Consider the following 19,024-nt stretch of genomic DNA (forward strand, 5'->3'; position numbering starts at 1 on the left):
CGCTTGGCCTATCCAACAAATATAACACGGAGGAAATCATCAAAGGGAAATGCCATTGTTGGAGGAAAGGTCGGCTGTGCATGAAAGGGTGGCTACTGATTCGTTGCCATGGCCTAGACCATCGGCGGACAGCGTCGCCTTGTCCATTGATGGGGTCTTCTCTATGTTGGTTGAATCGGCGTCGGCGGGAATGATCTTGAGGAGACATGACGGGAGTGTGATCTTTGCGGCCTACCGTTGTCTATTTAACTGTAACAATGCATTGGAGGCGGAGTTACATGTGTTAATGCAAGGTATGGCACTGGCAGCTCAACATACTAGCTTGTCGATCATCGTTCGGTCCGATTCTTCGGAGGCTTTGTTGGCTTTGACTGGAGAAAAGCTATCGCGGTCGGCATATGGTTATTTAGTTGCTGAGATCAAGCATCTTATGATAGAGAGGGATTTCTTCCATTGAAAATTAAACATGAGCAAAATAGGATAGCAGATCGGTTGGCTTTGTATAGTCGCACGGAGAGTACCACTATTATGTCTTGTGTGGCTAGGTAGAGGTCCGTCTTGTATTGAGCAACTATTGCTGATTGAACCCTATTCATTTGGAATAAACTCTTTACCATCACAAAAAAAATGTAGAATGGCCATGCTTCTCTTTGTGTTCATATAAACAATTTCAATCTTATGGCCTTGATTTACATACAAATTGTTAGAGTTTGAATAGTATACGTTATGTAATCTCAAACTATCTCTCTATCTCTCTCTCCCGTAGCCTTCTTTGTTTCCTTGTATTAGCAGGAGTCCTAATCCTACTCCTGTACTCCACGGCAAGTTTGCCCCAAATAAATAAACAGTCGCGGCTCCCTTACGAGGGAGTAGGAACGCTTCCATCAAATCTAATATGGTATACAGAGCCTAGTCTCTTCCCACGTCTAGCGATCCCCTCGAAACAGAAACCCAAAAACTCCCAGCTATCGTCAGAACCCAATCGCCATGGCCGGTTCCAGCGTCATCGCCCTCAACCTCGGAGCTCCGCCAACAGAGAAGCTCGGGAAGGGAAATTTCCTTCTCTGGAAAGCGCAGGTAATGCCAGCGCTGCAAGGCGCACAAGTAACCGGCCTCCTTGACGGCTCAGATGCCGCACCGCCAAGAACGGTGGAGGTCGCGAAGGCAGACAAGACCACGGCCATTGAGCCAAATCCTCTATATGGACCGTGGCTGGCGAAAGATCAACAGGTTCTGAGCTACCTGTTGAACTCGCTCACTCCTGAAATCCTGGCGCAGGTCATCGGTAAGGAGAGTACTCATGATCTATGGATTGCCCTCACCACATTGTTTGCTGCTCAATCCCAATCCAGAATAACAAACCTGAGAATTGCCATCTCCAACACCAAGAAGGGCAATATGTCAAGCAACTCCTTCATCGCCAAGATGAAGAGTCTCGGAGATGAGCTTGCAGCCGCCGGTCGTCCAGTGACTGATGGCGAGATGGTCGACTATATCCTCGCCGGCCTTGATCGGGACTACGATCCCATTGTTGCAGCAGTAGGCGCAATCAAGAACTCAATCACCGTTGATGATCTTTTCTCACAAATCTCAGCCTTCGACCAGAGGATGGAGATGTTGGGCGACGGGCCTTCAAGCTATCGTTCGTCTGCAAACGCCATATACAGAGGTCGTGGGCAGTACCGCAACAGAGGAAGTCGCGGGCGAGGGAACAGAGGGTGCGGCCGTGGCAATCGCGCCCCTCCTTCTTCTCCTTCTCGCGACGGCTATCAACAACGTCAGCAACAACCTCCACAGCATCAGCAACATGAAGGGGACTATCCAGAGTGCCAGATTTGCTATAAGTTTCATCCCGGAGGTGCAAGGGCCTGCTGGCATCGGTATGATGATGACCATGAAGAAAAGAAGAAGGCCAACCTCGTCACTAACTCATACGGGATTGATACAAATTGGTACGCAGATTCCGGAGCTACCGAGCACATAACAGGAGAACTTGACAAATTGAAAATGCGAGAAAGATACCATGGAGGTGATCAAATTCATACAGCAAGTGGATCGGGTATGGAAATTTCTCATATTGGTAACTCAATTGTTAAAACCCCCAAGAAAAATTTGCATCTTAATAATGTCTTACATGTCCCTCAAGCATCAAAAAATCTTGTTTCAGTTCATCGATTTACTCTTGATAACCAAGTTATCATAATATTCTATCCTCATTCTTTTGTGGTTAAGGACTTGGCAACGAGGAGAGTCATTCTTAGAGGAAAGTGTGAGGGAGGCCTCTACCCACTCATATCATCTGTTTCTTCATCATGGTCCAATAAACAAGCATGGAGTGTTACCAAACCGTCTTCAGCAAAGTGGCATCGTCGCTTGGGTCATCCCTCTTCAACTATCGTTCAGCATGTTCTTAGTAGAAATAAACTTCCTTATGAGTCTAGTGTTGAGTCAGTTTGTGATGCGTGTCAGCAAGCTAAGAGTCATCAGTTACCTTATCCTATCTCTACTAGTGTGTCTACTGCTCCTTTGCAACTTATTTTTTCAGATGTGTGGGGACCAGCCCCTACATCAGTTGGTAGATTCTCATACTATGTAAGCTTTATTGATGATTATAGTAAATTTACTTGGATTTATTTGCTAAAGAAAAGATCCGATGTATTCCAAGTCTTTACCAATTTCCAAGATCTTGTTGAATGCCAGTTAAACTCCAAAATCATTGCTATGCAAACGGATTAGGGTGGTGAGTATGAAAAACTCAATTCCTTTTTTCAAAAAATTGGGATTTCACATCATGTCTCCTGTCCACATGCTCACCAACAGAATGGTTCTGCTGAACGAAAGCACCGTCATGTTGTTGCAGTAGGGCTTGCATTATTAGCACATGCATCCATGCCTCTTAAATTTTGGGATGAAGCCTTTCTTACTGCCACATATCTTATCAATATTCGTCCTAGCAAAGTCATTAGATTTGAGAATCCTATCACACGTCTTTTCGGTATCACTCCTGATTACACATCTCTTCGTATTTTTGGTTGTGCTTGTTGGTCAAATCTTAGACCCTATAATACACGCAAGCTTGCGTTTCGTTCAAAAAAATGTGTCTTTTTAGGATACAGTCCCATGCACAAAGGGGTTAAATGTCTTGATGTCTCTACTGGTAGGGTTTATATCTCGAGAGATGTCATCTTTGATGAATCTGTTTTCCCTTTCGAATCACTTCATCCAAATGTCGGCGCTCTCCTTCGAAAAGAAATATTGCTTCTACCAGATTTTGATCAAGGGGGTGATAACAATTGTGCTAACAAACTGATGAAAATACTCCTGCCTCTACTCCTGCTGTTATGCCCGTGCAGGTACCTGAAGAAAATTTGGTTCAAGATGATCAAAATTTGGTTCAAAACCAGGCGTTATTTCATGTGAATGGGGAAGAAGACGCAGGCGCAGCTAACGATGATGATCCGGTGGCGCCTGTCACACCCGTACGCCTGACCGCCTCGGATCTCTCGCAGGGATCCGCTTCGGATCGCTCGCCCAACAGCAGCAGCGGTCGGACCGACCAGGCGACAACGATGGGCCAAGCCGCTGGCGGGGCGCGGGACACACAGACAGCGACGGGCGGCCAATCCGCGGGCCAATCCGCTGGCAGGGCGCGGGCCACACACATGCAGACAGCGACGGGCGGCCAATCCGCGAGCAGTATGCGGGCCGAGTGCATGCAGCCAATGGGCGCCTCTGCGCGCATGCGTTCGACAGCAGCAGCAGGATCCCCTGCGGAGAGAAATTCTGCAGCTCAGGATAGTTTCATACAAGGATCTGTCACACCAATGACCACAGGATCTTCTGCGTCGGCCCAGCCTGCACATGTGGAAGGCTCATCTGGATCTTCTGTGGATAGTCAGATTGTGCCGTTTTCTGTGCAACAACAACAACTTGCCACTACTTCAAGGGTTATGACCCATTTACAAAAAGGTATTCGAAATCCAAAAATAAGGAAGGATGGCACTATACCATATGGCATGTTGTGTATTTCAGGTGAACCAGCAAAATTAAGTGATGCACTTGGAGATCCCAAGTGGAAAAAGGCTATGGATGAAGAATATGGTGCTCTCATGAAGAATAAAACATGGCATTTGGTACCGAGTCAAAGAGGTAAAAATATCATTGATTGCAAGTGGGTTTACAGAATCAAGAGAAAAGCAGATGGCTCTATTGATAGGTACAAAGCACGTCTAGTTGCAAAAGGGTTCAAGCAACGCTATGGTATTGATTATGAGGATACTTTTAGTCCTGTTGTGAAAGCTGCTACCATAAGACTTGTGCTAGCCATTGCTGTTTCCAGGGGATGGAGTCTTAGACAGCTAGACGTTCAGAATGCGTTTTTGCATGGTGTTCTGGAAGAGGAGGTCTATATGAGGCAACCACCAGGGTATGAAAATCAACAAGCACCGCATTATGTTTGCCAACTTGACAAAGCTCTTTATGGTCTGAAACAGTCTCCTAGAGCATGGTTCTCAAGGCTGAGCTTACAATTGAAGCATCTTGGTTTTGTTGCATCCAAGGCTGACACGTCTCTCTTCATTTATAGCAAAGCAAATACAGTCATGTTTGTGCTAATTTATGTTGATGATATCATAGTTGCAAGCTCCTCACAAAATGCCACTAATGCTCTCTTGCATGATTTGAGTTCAGAATTTGCCTTGAAAGATCTTGGTGATTTACATTTCTTCCTAGGCATTGAAGTTAAGAAGGTTCAAGATGGCATAATGTTGAGTCAAGAAAAATATGCTACTGAACTTTTAACTCGTATGGGAATGAAGGATTGCAAGCCATCACCCACTCCATTGTCTTCTTCAGAACAACTTTCAGCACATGAAGGAGAACTACTTAAGGAAGAGGAAAGCACAAAATATAGAAGCACTGTTGGGGCTCTACAATACTTGACTTTGACAAGACCAGACATATCTTTTGCTGTAAACAAGGTTTGCCAATATCTGCATGCTCCTACTTCTACTCATTGGTCAGCTGTCAAGAGGATTGTATGATACATTAAGCACACTGTGAGTTTGGGACTTCAATTCAGACGTTCTAGTTCTTCACTTGTTAGTGCTTTCTCTGATGCTGACTGGGCAGGATGTGTTGATGATAGAAAGTCAACAGGAGGATTTGCAGTGTTCTTTGGTTCAAACCTTATTTCCTGGAGTGCTAGAAAACAAGCTACAGTTTCAAGATCAAGTACTGAGGCTGAGTACAAATCATTAGCAAATGCTACTGCTGAAATCATTTGGGTGGAATCATTGCTTGATGAATTGGGAATTAAGCATCGTCGTGTTCCTTGTTTATGGTGTGATAATTTGGGAGCCACCTATCTCTCTGCTAATCCAATTTTTCATGGAAGAACTAAACATATTGAAATTGATTTTCATTTTGTGCGGGAAAGAGTGGCAGAGAAGAAGTTGGACATAAGATTCATTCCATCCAAGGATCAAGTAGCAGATGGATTTACTAAAGCTTTGCCGGTCAAGCTCTTTGAAGAATTCAAGAGAAATCTTAACATAGGATAGTTTAGATTAAGGGAGGGTGTTAGAGTTTGAATAGTATACGTTATGTAATCTCAAACTATCTCTCTATCTCTCTCTCTCCCGTAGCCTTCTTTGTTTCCTTGTATTAGCAGGAGTCCTAATCCTGCTCCTGTACTCCACGGCAAGTTTGCCCCAAATAAATAAACAGCCGCGGCTCCCTTACGAGGGAGTAGGAACGCTTCCATCAAATCTAATACAAATGACTCCCTCGCACTACGTAGAATGCTTCAGCGCATTGATTAACGTTTGTCCTTCTCAAACATTTTTCTTCTTTTGCGGGTAGTCTTCCAACATTATCCATGGTATTACTACCACTTTACCAGGATCTCCCTCCCAGAGTCCTTCATCCGCCGATCCTGCCCCGCCGAGGCACGGACACACCATCGACACCTGTAGCCCCATTCCTCCTCCTCCACCTCCTCCTCCTGTGTTCCTCCTTCTCCCTTTCTCCATTCTTCACGCGGAAATCATCTAGAATGATCCAGCCAGTCTCTCCCCATCTTCGCTCCCCCAACCTGCTGCAATCGATCTTTGGATTGTGCTCCAGAGAATGGAATAGTAACACGCGCTCCGGAGAGGCGGCAGCTGAGGAGCAGGTCCTTCCAATGCTAGCTTCCGTGCCCGACCAAACTGAATCGAATGCAGTGAAGATGGCGGAGCATCGAAGGCAGTTTATTTCTGATCTGACATCTACCATTGTTGGCGAAGCTGCAGAGTTGAGGAACTATGGCAGACTCTTGAGGTTTATTTTTTTAGAAATTTTGTAATCTACTTCTCTCTGTTTCTTACCAGCAATTACTACGGGTTTGCTTAAGATTCAATAATCAATATCTTTCTTATAGGGACGGGAGAGATCCTTTGTATGTATGTTAGATTTATCTAAAATGTTCCTTTTGCTTGACACTGTCATTTGAGTTCTCTGAAGCCTGTCGAACAAGCCACACGCTCCCCCCGCCAAAAAGAAAAAACACTCACCAGTTTCTTAAGAGGGTAATTTACGAACTAATACCAGCAATTGAACGAACTTGGCAAGCAAGGGTAAATCTAATCTCAGCAACATATGCAGGCGTTCATACAACTGTCGTACATCCACATACTGTTCCATATTGCTGACAGCTAGCTTCTCTGTTTCAGGTATCGTCACGAAAAAAAATACAGTTTAATTTAATCCAACCTAAGGAGCTGATATTACAAGCAAAATTAATTCAGCCCAAAGTAATTTCTGGTGCCTTTCAACGTCTTCGGGAAACAATTCACATGCATCACTGTCGGAAGGGAACAAATGCAGCTCCCAGCTGTGCCTCACACAGGGTGTACGCTTCCGAGCTTAGCTTCTTCTGAAACTTCTCTTTCAGGTTGAGCCTCGTCACGGTTTGCAGAGCCCGCGTGCAGAACCTACGCACCTCCTGGCGACGCGACTTGTTTTCGGGCATCTTTGTGAGGATTTCCTGCATCAGCTCGCACAGCAGAGCCATATGCTTCTTCAAAACCTTTGATGCGCTCGAGACATCGTCGCCGACCCAGGATTTCAATATGCAGTCCACCAGCTCCAAAGTTTGAACCCTTCGGTATTCAGCCTTGGTGCTGCCGATCTTCTCTAGAGCAAAGCCGAAAAGCTCCCGTCCTACCCAGGGGTTCCTGCGGAAAGCCTCCTTCACAAAACCAATCTTCAGCCGCGATTTCTTGTTGCTGAAGTAGTCGTTCAGCATGTACTGGAACTTATCGACCACACTTGCAAGTTCCTGCTTGGAACAACCCTTGGAATTGATAATCTTCAGAATCCAAAACGTGGCATTTTGGGCCGCAGAAGCAACTGCTTTGTATCGTGACCGTGATGCCAGATGCAGAGCCTTCTGCAGCAAACTTTCAAGTCTACTAAGTTCGACATCAAAGCCTTTTGGACATTCTTTTGCTTTGAATATCCTTTTCTGCAATATACCACCAATACGTTGCCTGAACTGCTCATTGCCATCGGCACTATGTGATTTCACAAAAGCTTGCATTAAGAAAGCATACACCTCCAGCACCAGTTTTTTTCCTGCAAAGTTGGGAGACAGATTGTTACAAGAAAAAAAAAATGCATAACGTAGGTAGATCACATGGAAGAAAACAATTGATACAAGAACACATTAAGATAAGCAAAAGAGAAGAAAACAAACACCTATGATACTGTTAAACATTAGATGGTCAAAGTTCTGCATGTTATATTTTAACAGATAAAAAAGGCAAATATAGTTTTGTCCTCAAATAGCTATCTAACTAGGAAGTGCAAGCTACAGAAAATGTCAACACAATAAATAGGTTTCTGTATGTCTTTCATAGGAATGGCAAACCCGAACTATTGATCTACACAATTACAACTGTCATTTTACCCTGATACACGACATATAGACAACAAAATTAAATGAGTGGGAATATACCTGGATTCCTCTGAAGATATATCTCCAGTAAAGTAAGCACGCGAAGCTTAAATCGCATAAGTTGAGATTGCTGAGTTTCACTACCAGGAAGGTTGTTGCGCTCCTTGAAAATCCTCGCAATATAAGGATCAATACGGAACATAGCATCGTCGTCCATACCATCCGAATCATCTGAATCTTCCCCACCTTTGGTAGCTTCTGCATCATCTCCATCTTTTGCCTTATTGTCGACTGTTTCTTCCAAATCATCCTGATCCTCATCTACTTCATCAGCTGAATCATCTTCCATTTCCTCATCCACTTCATCTGTGGCATCATCAACATTCCCAACATCCGCATCTTCCATTTCATCATCATCTTCGATATCAACACGAGCCTCATCTTCGTCATCATCGCTATCTGTTTGACGACGAGAGCCTTTCAAATCTATCTTTACAACTCTCAGCATATCAAGAAGGCCTGTTTCTGTAATCTCGTCACTGAAAACACGGAAAACCTGTTGTTTCAGAGAGAAGACATAGTTAGTTAAGGCAATAAAATACTCCCTCTGTACACTACTTTAAGACGTTTTTGCAGTTCAAATTAATGTACAGAGGTAGTACTCCCTCTGTAAACTAATATAAGAGCGTTTAGATCACTACTTTAGTATTCTAAACGCTTTTATATTAGTTTACGGAGGGAGTATATGCCAAGAATTTTAGTAGCAAATGACATAAAAAAAGGCGAGACGAGCATATTGCCTGCTTCCATTTTGACTGATATAGATATGGAAAATGTACGTTTCATGTTTAGGAATGACGATGAAGATATATTACATTGACTGAAAGAGGCACAAATGATTTAAGATGAATGCACTCCACTTATTCTTAGTATCATCACTTTAGATTTTTCAAAATTGTAAAACTGCCAACTGCTATGAATACTTGCCTGTTCAATGGCAAAACACACGGGGCCAGATACATGAGGCAAAACAGAGAGAAAAGTCTGCACAAGTACATCAATAGACTCTAATGACCCATCCTCATTAGGCTCCTCTGACCCATCCTCATCAGACTCCTCTGTACCACCCTCAACAGATTCCGGCGCACTGGAATTGTCACACTGAGCAATGGAAGGAAATGTTTTCTTGCAACATATAATCACATCAATTGCAGCCTCCCAGAATTCCTCTGGATGGAGCAGAACTTGCAGCAGTAACTGAATAAGGAGATAACGTATCACGTGCATTTTAGTTGAATCCAATCCAGTGCCAATTTTTCTTTCCTGATCACACAGAAAGAAACCACAAATATCAGATAAAGACTCAACAAGGATATGTATGAAGGAACATCAATGATAATTTACAGAACTGTTAGTTTCAAACAACACTACAAAAATTCCATGACTCTCACATAAGCAAAAATAGAAGGATATCCAATACAAAAGAAGAAAGTAATGCACTTCTCTTTGGCCACAGGCTATCACATTGTCAGAGAGTATTCATGCAATGCTCTAATGGCACAAGTTCGACATAAGGGCAGCTACAGTAGTAAAAAGGTAGCCTTCTCTTATGCCCTCCACATCTACAGATGATAATAATATAATTTTGCATTTGTTTAAATCGTAGGAATATTTCAAACACATACCAACGTATATGCACAACCAAGTAGGGCATGTGTACACCTCAAAAGAAAAAAGAAAAACATGCTAACTACGTCATCTTTGCAGACCAATAAAACTAATCTAGAGCATATAAGCAATGAATAAGCCAAGTGGAACAGCAAGCAGTCACAAACCTCCTGGAAAAGTGCAGATTCCGTAGCCAGTGTTTTCTTGAATGCATTATCATCATTGCTGCTCAAGGTTCTGAACAATGAAACTGAAGGAATATTGCACACAGTGTTAATGAAACGCATGAAGTAGAAGCCTAAGTCATTAGACTTAACCCCGCTAACATGCAAAGCCTCGTCCTTTTGTGCATCTTCTAGTAATAACTGAAGTTGTTCAATGCATTCATTACGAAGCGATGTTGATATAGCTGCCTTTGGCCACTTGAACTTCTCTTGCAACTCAAATGACGTCACCTCAGTTCCTAAAGAGGCTGAGAACAGACCTTGAACTGCAAAGAATTTTAGTATCTCAGTCTGCACCTGAAATTTTTCTTCAATACACTTGATCATCTCAGAATCTGTCAGCGAACTTCCTTTAGATGTAAGCTTTAGATTTTTCAAGACAAATGGAATTGTATTCACCACCCAACTCTTCAGAAGGTCAGCGTTCCCTTCGCCAACAAGTTCCTTATCTTCAATTGAGCCAACTTCTGAATTCTCATCAGTTGTCTGACTTTGATCAGATGGTTCATCTGTAACAGAACCTTCATCCACAAAGAGTGCCATCAAATTTTGCACAAGATGCAAACAATCTTGACCATTCTGGATCTTGGCGATCAACCCTTTAACAGTTTTTGTTTTTGTCAGGCTGTCAAATCTTCCAAAGCTATACTTCTGCAAGTTGATGATAACAGCAACACAACGATCATTGTCATTGCTTACTAAACTGACTAATTCTTTCAGAAAATGTTGACCGGCATTGTACAACCACGATGAAGCATTAGACAGAATGTCCATCAATCCAAGAACAACTTTGCTGGACAGAACTACTTGAATAGATGATGGAGATAGCCTTGGTAGGAGATCAATAATTATATTAAATGCTAGATGCTTCCGGTCGTGAGATGAGAGCAGCAATGATCTTTCAATAATAACCTCACAGAAATTGCGTAGGTTCTTTTTTGAATCCTCAGAGGAACTGCCTTTCTTACTCTTTTTGTGCTTTTTGCTAGAACTCGTATTGTTATCACTCTGAGAAGCTTCCTCCCGGATGAGCATGTCCGTGATAACATGCCATATACTATGAATGCGTGGAAGACAAAATGCAGATTCCTGCATAAGATTACAGCAGAATAATTAAGGATCAACCAGCAAATGTCACAAAATATACAACATTTCAAGAACATAAGAGCATACACTGATTATTTCAGATAGAACATAAGATGTTAAAACTTTATTGAAAGTTCCTCCTGAAACTTAAAATTGCTCAAAATTACCTTAAAGCAAGCAGCAAGGGATAGAAGATGCTCTTCTGTGAAAAAATTGTCAAGACTGAATGGATATGGCAGAAGCTTCCCAAATATCTCCCTCTGAACAGTAGTTCTTTCTTGGAACTTCAAAGCCAGGAAGAGCGCATCTGGATCTCCAACATTAGCAGCTCTGTTGAACCAATCTTGTACACAAGGGGTATCTAGAACCTCAGAGAATATAGCTTCATCTGGCAGCTGCAACACACAGAGAAGTTACAAAGAAACAAATCAACCAAGCGATCACATATGGGAACCATTCACAAATGACAAATGTACAAATACTAGTTTTGTTCTTTAATTCCATTTTACCACAAATGGAAATAGAATGTGCAATTCCAAAAAAATCATACTAGTGTAGTGCCAGCAGCCATATGCACATAGCCAATACTGCAGTGCTGGGTTCATAATGGTGTTCTTTTTGTAAAAAAAACGTTGTACTTTCTGTCTCTGCATGCTTATCTACAAACACAAATAACACCAGAGTTACTGGTTTTTGCATTTGCCCCCTGATTTACAGCTAGATTGAGTGGGGGTGGGGGATAATAGCTCATCAGAAGGCTTAATAACAACCAAAGGCAAAAGCTAAAAATGATGGCAAATTTGTGATAAGGATACAGATGTATATTGATGAAACTATTTAGCAGAAGAACATCTATTCATGCCTCTACACTAAAATAATACAGGTTCAAACCAAATAAACTGCCAAATTTGGTCAGTGCTTAAAACCAATATATTTCCTTCTTCAACGAGCCATCAATAAAAACAAACCACATAAAAAAAGATAACAAAAAACAAGCAAGGGAGGCAAGTACACTACAGCAGAAATGACTAGCACACATCTCTGGGGTTCTAAAAACACACAAACAACTGGTATAAAATAAATATTCATGTTAGCTTGTTTTGGCTGGTAGTTACTTGACTACTTAGCATCTTAGTACTTTATACTTGACACGAACACCTAGTCCAACTCACTATCAGACTCAAAATTAAGGTTACTTATTTTTAGAATGTCTTGTCAACCATGTGATACAACAGCCTCATGTAAATCAGGGCAGAGGCTATGGTCACAGATTTGTTGTACAAATAAGCAGATTGAAAGATCAAATGGTTATGCAATCAAGGATTGAAATTGCTGCACCACAGTAACACCATTTTTTTATGCTGCGACATTTGCTGAGTTAATTTATTTATTTTAAATATTTATCAAATTCTAGCAGGAAAATATGTTCTTGATGTCCACCAGCAAATAGCATAGACTGCCATGGGCTGCACTGATGCTGTTTCACCTTTCAACGAACACAAGAAACCTTCCATAGCATGCATGATATTTGTGTGGTTCAAGTAGAAGATTAGAGCATTGCATGTTACAAAAATTGTTATGCATGAGCCTAAGGTATGTACCTTCCTGGTTAAATCCAGAATCAATGCAACTGCAGGCTCGGTGAGATATCTTTTCTTATTTCCAAGTTGCACAACCTCTGTAACAAAATCCCTGAGAATAGGAGAAGACTTATCACGTTTCCACTGTCCTAAAACCCTTCCAGACCTTGCAAGTGATCCAAATCCAAACAGGCGCCCCAAAAGATTGTCCTTAGCTTCCTACAAAGGAACGAATATTGGAGAGTTAAGCTGACAGTACAGTGGGACATGAGAAATGTGCAACTAATCATAACGCAAGTTACCGGTCCTTTCATGGAGGCCGAATATTCCAGCAAAGCAGGTATCAACTTCATAACAGCTTCGACGCTGACGGCTTTAATTGATTGGAGCACAGCCGCGAGACCCAACGCGAATCCTTGCCTTGCAAACTGCAAATAAGAACCCCGAGCATATAGCAATTAATTTAAGTGTGACGCCACAGTTTAATCATTCCATTACATCACAGAACGTAGGTTCTGTCCTAGACTCAGGACAGCATTCCTGACCTCTCTAGAGGAAGAGATACCGCGGATAAGCCGCCGGATGGCATACCGCACCGCGGGCGCGCAGTTATCCAGCCCATCCTCCTTCTCGGCCTCCATCTGCGAAGGGCCATCGCGATCCCCCTCGTCATCCTCCCCCTCCTTCCGCGCGGCCTTCTCCTTCTCATACGCCCTCTGCACGTCCCGGAGCTCGGCCACCAGCGCCTCCGCCGCAGCCTCCCTGAGCGAGGCCTCGGGCGACGCCAGGTCCCTGAAGACATTCATGTGGAGCCCCGGCCCCGCCACCACCGGAGCGGGCGCGGGCGCGGGCACCGAGACCACCGCCGCAGCCTCCTCCGCCGCGGCCGCGGCGGGCGCGGGCTGCGGCTTGGGGGCGGCGGCGGCCTTCTCCGCGGACTGGCGGTGGCGGTCCTTGTCGAGCTGCTTCCGCTGCTTCCTGACCTCCATGGCCAGCTTCTTCTTCTTCTTCGCCGGCACCTCGCCCGCCGGGCCCGCCGCCCTCGCCGCGGCCTCGTCCTGCGAGGAGTCCGACGCGGCGGGGTCGAGCTCGGCCAGCGCCGTCGGGGGCCGCTTCTTTCCGGCCATCAGATAGCTTGGTTGGTGGGTCTCCGCGTCCTAGCCGCCGTCTGCTGAGGTTTATGCCCGAGACGAGACGAAACGGGACGGCCAAGCTGCGGGGGAGAGGCGCGGCCTACTAGGGTTAGGGTTTTTGCTCCCGCCCCCCTCCCCTCCCTCTTATTTTTTCACCGTCTACTGAAGCCAGCCCAAGCCCATCAGCGCATCACATGTCCAGGAACCCAGTTATCTTGGCCCGAGACCATCTGGCCCGTAAGCATTAATTCTCTCTGGCTGGCAGGTGGGCGTCCAAGGCGGCGTGTGGGGCCCACGGAATAAGGCGACGGAGCGAGAAGGGAAAGGGGAAGGGGAAGCAGTGTGTGTCGGCGCGGCGGAGCAATGGCGGACAAGCCGAGCCGGGCGCTGGTGCTCTACGCCGCCGGCCACGCGGCGCTGCTCGCCGGGGGCGGAGGGGGGAAGGGCCACCTCGACGCGTTCGCCTCCATCGCCTCCTGCGGCTTCCTCTCCGTCCGCACCCCCGCCGTCAACGGTACCAATCCAGCCCCACCCCCTCTCGCGCGGTTGCTTTGCTTACCCCCTTAAACTGAGAGGTTTCTGGTCTTATCTCTCAACCCAGAGGATGGAGGGGACAAGAACAGCGACACGATTCTCGAGCTGGCGCAGCTCCTCGACGTGTACGATGCCCTCTACCCTGCCAAGGTGCGATCCTGCTCTCCGGGTTTGCGTCAGGACGAAGTAGTTGCAGAGTGGGTTTGTGTTTGCGATGCTGATTATATTTGTTGCACGTTAGGATGGGGAAACTGCCCGGGTGGATCCGCAGGAGCTAGTAGTCCCCAAGCTATCCGAGAGGTTCGATGTGTGTGTGTGATCTTTTGTTTTGGTTACTGTTAGTGTATCCATTGTAACTGTGATGGCTGACTGACTGCTGAAAATCCAGGTTCATGGGGCTGAGAGCCGCTATGGTCACCAATTGCCCCGGTGTTAGTTCATTCGCGGCGAATCTTGGCTTCCACGTTTTCGGAACTGAGGATTTTGCCGCACGGTCCGGTTCAGGCAGCAGTTCTAAGGACGCTAGAATAATCGACCGGGCGTTCGCTCTGCTGGGATTTGCGGAGGGGAATGTCCAGGACACATCCGAGTTTGATCTGGTGTTTGTGCATGCCGCAATGGAGAACACAGCCGGCAAGCTGGGGAAATTAGGGATGAAGACGGATCTCAACCGGCTTGACAAACTGGTGGCTTCCGTGATGGAAGCTGCGCCGGTCGGTTCAGCTGTCGCCGCCCGTATTCATGTGTCTGTTGTCTTGAGCTATGGATCTGCTACAGAAAATAAGGAAGAGGCGTGCCTCATCTTGAACTCTTCAACCGAAACTGATTCCGACTTGAAGTTACTCCGTCCACGCCAGAGCTACACTATGAAAGAAGGAAAGACGTTGGATGATGTCAGGTAAATATTGTTCTTGGCTAGCAAATGAAAGTCATGACAGATGTTTTGAAGTACAACCTTTATTACAGAAAAATGCTCCTTTGGGTTTTCTTGTTTTTTATGTGAATTGATCCATATCATGGCCTTCCAAATATAACTTGTTTGTCATCTCCAGTCAATATTTCGTTGTATGACATGACTCTGCAATGGCTCGGATCACAACCATTAGCCATCTCATGAAAGCTAACAAGACACCTTTTGGTTTTGTGAAGTGAAGTTGAAAAATGTCATTCTAATACATGACAGGACCGGTCTAGAGATATGTAGTAGATGCTACATCAGTCTATGTGCCTATTTTTTGTTGTTTTATGCACTCAACAATGGTGCGATGTATAGTACAATGAAAGCGCATCTGTGTACAATGACACGTCTAGACTTACACAAATATATTTATTATACATATTCTGCAGGAATCATCATCCGATGCTATTGGCACAGTGGCAGCAAGGAGTAACACGTTCTGATTTGGCCAAAGAGTTCTCTTTTGAGGAATTTATAAAGGTCTGCTTAATCCACTTTTTATAATGTTTATCTGAATCAGAGAAACTTTTATCAAATAATACTACTACATATGCAAGTTTGTTCCCGTGATACTGTTTATTACTCCCTCTGTACATAAATATAAGACGTTTTAGAGACTAGGAATACTTTGTTTATCCAGTTGTTTAGAATGGACAAACACTGCAGTTCTTCCTTTTTCAAAGTTTGGTACTGGTGCCAGCATTAGAAACTTGGCAGTACTTTCTTTTTTAGAAAATAAAGTTTCTAGATTAAAATAAGCTATATAGTATTGATATTAATTCCTTCGGTAGTGGACAGTTTCTGTAATAATAATATTGTACTCTAGTAACTAGCTATTACTCACCATGGCGCCTCTGGTTACAAAAAAGAAGAAGCATGTAGGGTATGCAGCATACGCTCATTTTCATGCCACGGTTTATCAAGATTTCCTCGGTCGATCATCCACTTATCCTTCTTTGATACACCTTATAAATCGAAAAACCTTGGTGTGGTCAACTTTGATATATTGCTAAAATAGTCGATGGCGAAGTGTATCATCTTTATAGGATACCCAAGATATGTGTCACAGACCAGAATGAGTATGCTCCACAAGAGTAAATCACAGTAGCTTTATTTTATAAAGTAATTACCGAAGGGATCAAAACTTAATTGCAGGGTTGCTATTGCTTTTACATTCTCACAGCTTCCCATCTGTGTGCTCATCTGGTCATGATGTAGAGCCTAGGCTTCCAACTGTGTTATGTTTCAATATGTGTTTGAAGTTTTGGCTGGTGATTCTTAATTATTTCCAAACACGGGTCTTGCCATTTTTCTCTTTAGTTTCAGTTTCCTTAAATCATTTAACTAACTTCATTTTGTAATGTAATCAACAGCGTGCCGGAAACTTCGCTATGCTTGCCGAGCGCTTTCTACATGAGGTTGCATTTAAGCTCTGGAAAGCGCCAAAATATGGAGCATAGTTCTATCTGAGGAGGTTCTCTCTTAATAAGGCGTGGAATCACCTAATAAAAGGGGTGCTACACAAGTACTTCTTTCAAATGGGTACTGCGGCAGATATTGCAAATAGATGAGTTCTGTACTCTCCTAAGGTTCTCATTTGGTATCACCCATGCTCCATGCCAACGATGCCGTGGTACTGGGAACTCATAGGCTCATTACCAGTAGTAGTTACTCACTTAGTGGAGATCTGTTGTGAGCCTCTCTAACGCTTTCCTTTTGTGAAACAATGCCATCATTCGCAGCTTTGCTTGAAATTTCTTAACGTGGCAGTTGTTTCTGCGTCTAGCTCTGTATCGGCTTTGTACCATGTGCGGATCACTGTAATGTAGATGCTATTCCTGGAAATGATGACCGGCTGGAGCATCAATTTTAATAACAAATACTGGAATTTGTTTTCCTACAGAAGGATAATGAAAGCATGTGCTCGTGTCAAGTATATACATGCAAACTTGCAGAAGGATTAGAATACCTGTGGTACAAAAATATTCATCCGAATGCCCCCTATATGTTGGCTATCCTGATTGAGTGCGCGAAGTGATATGGTTCTTTTTTAGGAATATGACCTGGATAAAGCTCGAAACCTGAAACTCTTGCTTTCAGCTTTTGAGCAAATGTCAGGCCTTGTTATGAACATCCATAAAAGTGAATTGTCCTGTTTGGAAGAGACCAATGAGATGGCTGCTAAATACGCTGACATATTTGGCTGTGCATAAGGTCAATTCTTGAGTAAGTACTTCAGAATTCTCATTCATTATCAACATCTCATAAACCGGAGTAGATACATGTACAAAAGTGCTTAGAGAAACGGTTGAGCAATTGGAAAGGCAAGTTGTTTCTCATTGGAGGACAATTGATTTTGATCAACTCTATCCTCGGTTCTCTATATGCTCTCCTTTCAATTCCCAAAAGAGGCCCTGCAAAGGCTGGATTATTTCAAATTCAGATTCCTTCGGCGAAGAGACAATGAAACAAAAAGGTATTTGTTCGCCAATGAAGCTTGTTTTGTAAATCGAAAGACCAAGGTGATCAAGAATGATGCCTTACTTAGTAAATGGTTGTTCGGCCTACTTAAAAAGACCCTATGCACAGCGAAGCAAACATTTGTTTCAAAGTGATTAACTCCAACACTAATTCAAATCCCACCAGCTCTTCTTTTTGTGAATCTCTTTGTTTTCATAAAATAAAATCTCTTCATGTGAAATAAGAAGGGAGAATATCATACGGAAAGCAACATTTGGTGGAAACCGGTGAAAAGTGAAAACCACGAGAAGATGTTTTGAAGTTTCAAAAAAATCTGAAAAAAATACGGGATGATAAGAGGATGATGTTTTATCGCCGCACAAAATTTCAAGTTGAAACACATTACAAGATGTGAGCTACGAAAAAGACAAAATCAGCGTTGGATAGTGCCAAACAGTAATGTCACTATTTAGGGCTGAATTTGCCTTTTTTATAGCTCACATCTCGTAATGTGTTTCAACTTGAAATTTTGCGTGGTAATAAAACATCACCCTCTTAACATCCCGTATTTTTTCAGATTTTTTAAAACTTTAAAATATGGTTTCCATGAAGTTTTCATTGAATATTGTTTTCCATATGATATTCTCCCGTGAAATAAAATCTCTTCATGCTTAAAAAAGACGTAAGGTTTTGTCGTCCGCTTGTCCTTCGTCCAACCTTACGTAGACTCACACAACTCTCCCTCATTTTGAATTCTTTTTTCCTCTCTCCCCTGGTTTTTCCTAGAAAAACACCTCAGTTGCCCCACCTCTTATTAACTTATCAAACAAAAAATGTTTTATTTGGTAAGCCAATAAGTGTTTATCGAATAAAAATTTTATGTTTACACACTTACATGATTAATATGGGAAGGTAAATCACATGTTGACATACTGGAATGTTTATACCCTGTTGTAATGCACAGGTATTTATCTAATAACAAAAAGAATTGTAGGTAAAGGCACTAAAAAGGGAACATAAATGGAAGCAACACAATTATACAAACTTCTTAAACATTGATATTGAGATCAAGCACTAATATCATAACAAATGGACCCAAAAGATATTGTGTTCATCACAAATTAACTAAAAATGTAGACTCATAAAAAGACACAATTTCCAAACCTGTCGAGGTTAATCACAAAATGTTCTACACTATTGATCACACAAAGTACATAATGTACATTGACTTGAATAGGAAAAATCACACACCAAAAAATAGTAGCACGGATAATTTCACAAAAATAGTCAAATTGAGTACACAACACATCACTGTATTTTTAGAAGTGGGAAATCATCTGTTGTGTTCATAACAGTGACAAATCTGGCAACTAGGTAATCCAACAGCCAAACAAATTGAACATAAACTTTCAATGAAACGTCAAACATATATTACCAAAATT

General features: G+C 43.1%; 2 protein-coding genes across 2 annotated transcripts; one reads left to right on the top strand and one right to left on the bottom strand.

The window, feature by feature from the left end:
• Positions 1-6,594: 6,594 nt before the first annotated feature.
• On the bottom strand, positions 6,595-13,736 carry LOC119325549 (rDNA transcriptional regulator pol5-like). The gene is made up of 8 exons (XM_037599278.1): positions 13,043-13,736; positions 12,800-12,925; positions 12,519-12,716; positions 11,085-11,312; positions 9,775-10,920; positions 8,927-9,262; positions 8,000-8,495; positions 6,595-7,617 (listed from the first exon to the last, which is right to left on the bottom strand). The coding sequence occupies exons 1-8, from the start codon at positions 13,622-13,624 to the stop codon at positions 6,842-6,844; spliced, it is 3,888 nt and encodes a 1,295-aa protein (XP_037455175.1). The 5' UTR covers positions 13,625-13,736; the 3' UTR covers positions 6,595-6,841.
• A 197-nt stretch (positions 13,737-13,933) lies between these two features.
• On the top strand, positions 13,934-17,058 carry LOC119322800. The gene is made up of 6 exons (XM_037596320.1): positions 13,934-14,144; positions 14,232-14,314; positions 14,406-14,464; positions 14,553-15,062; positions 15,512-15,602; positions 16,496-17,058. Exons 1-6 carry the CDS (start codon positions 13,994-13,996, stop codon positions 16,580-16,582), a joined length of 981 nt encoding a protein of 326 aa, XP_037452217.1. The 5' UTR covers positions 13,934-13,993; the 3' UTR covers positions 16,583-17,058.
• The last annotated feature ends 1,966 nt before the right edge of the window (positions 17,059-19,024 follow it).

The sequence above is a fragment of the Triticum dicoccoides genome, chromosome 6B, assembly GCF_002162155.2.
Source record: "Triticum dicoccoides isolate Atlit2015 ecotype Zavitan chromosome 6B, WEW_v2.0, whole genome shotgun sequence".
NCBI classification, from domain to species: Eukaryota; Viridiplantae; Streptophyta; class Magnoliopsida; order Poales; family Poaceae; genus Triticum; species Triticum dicoccoides.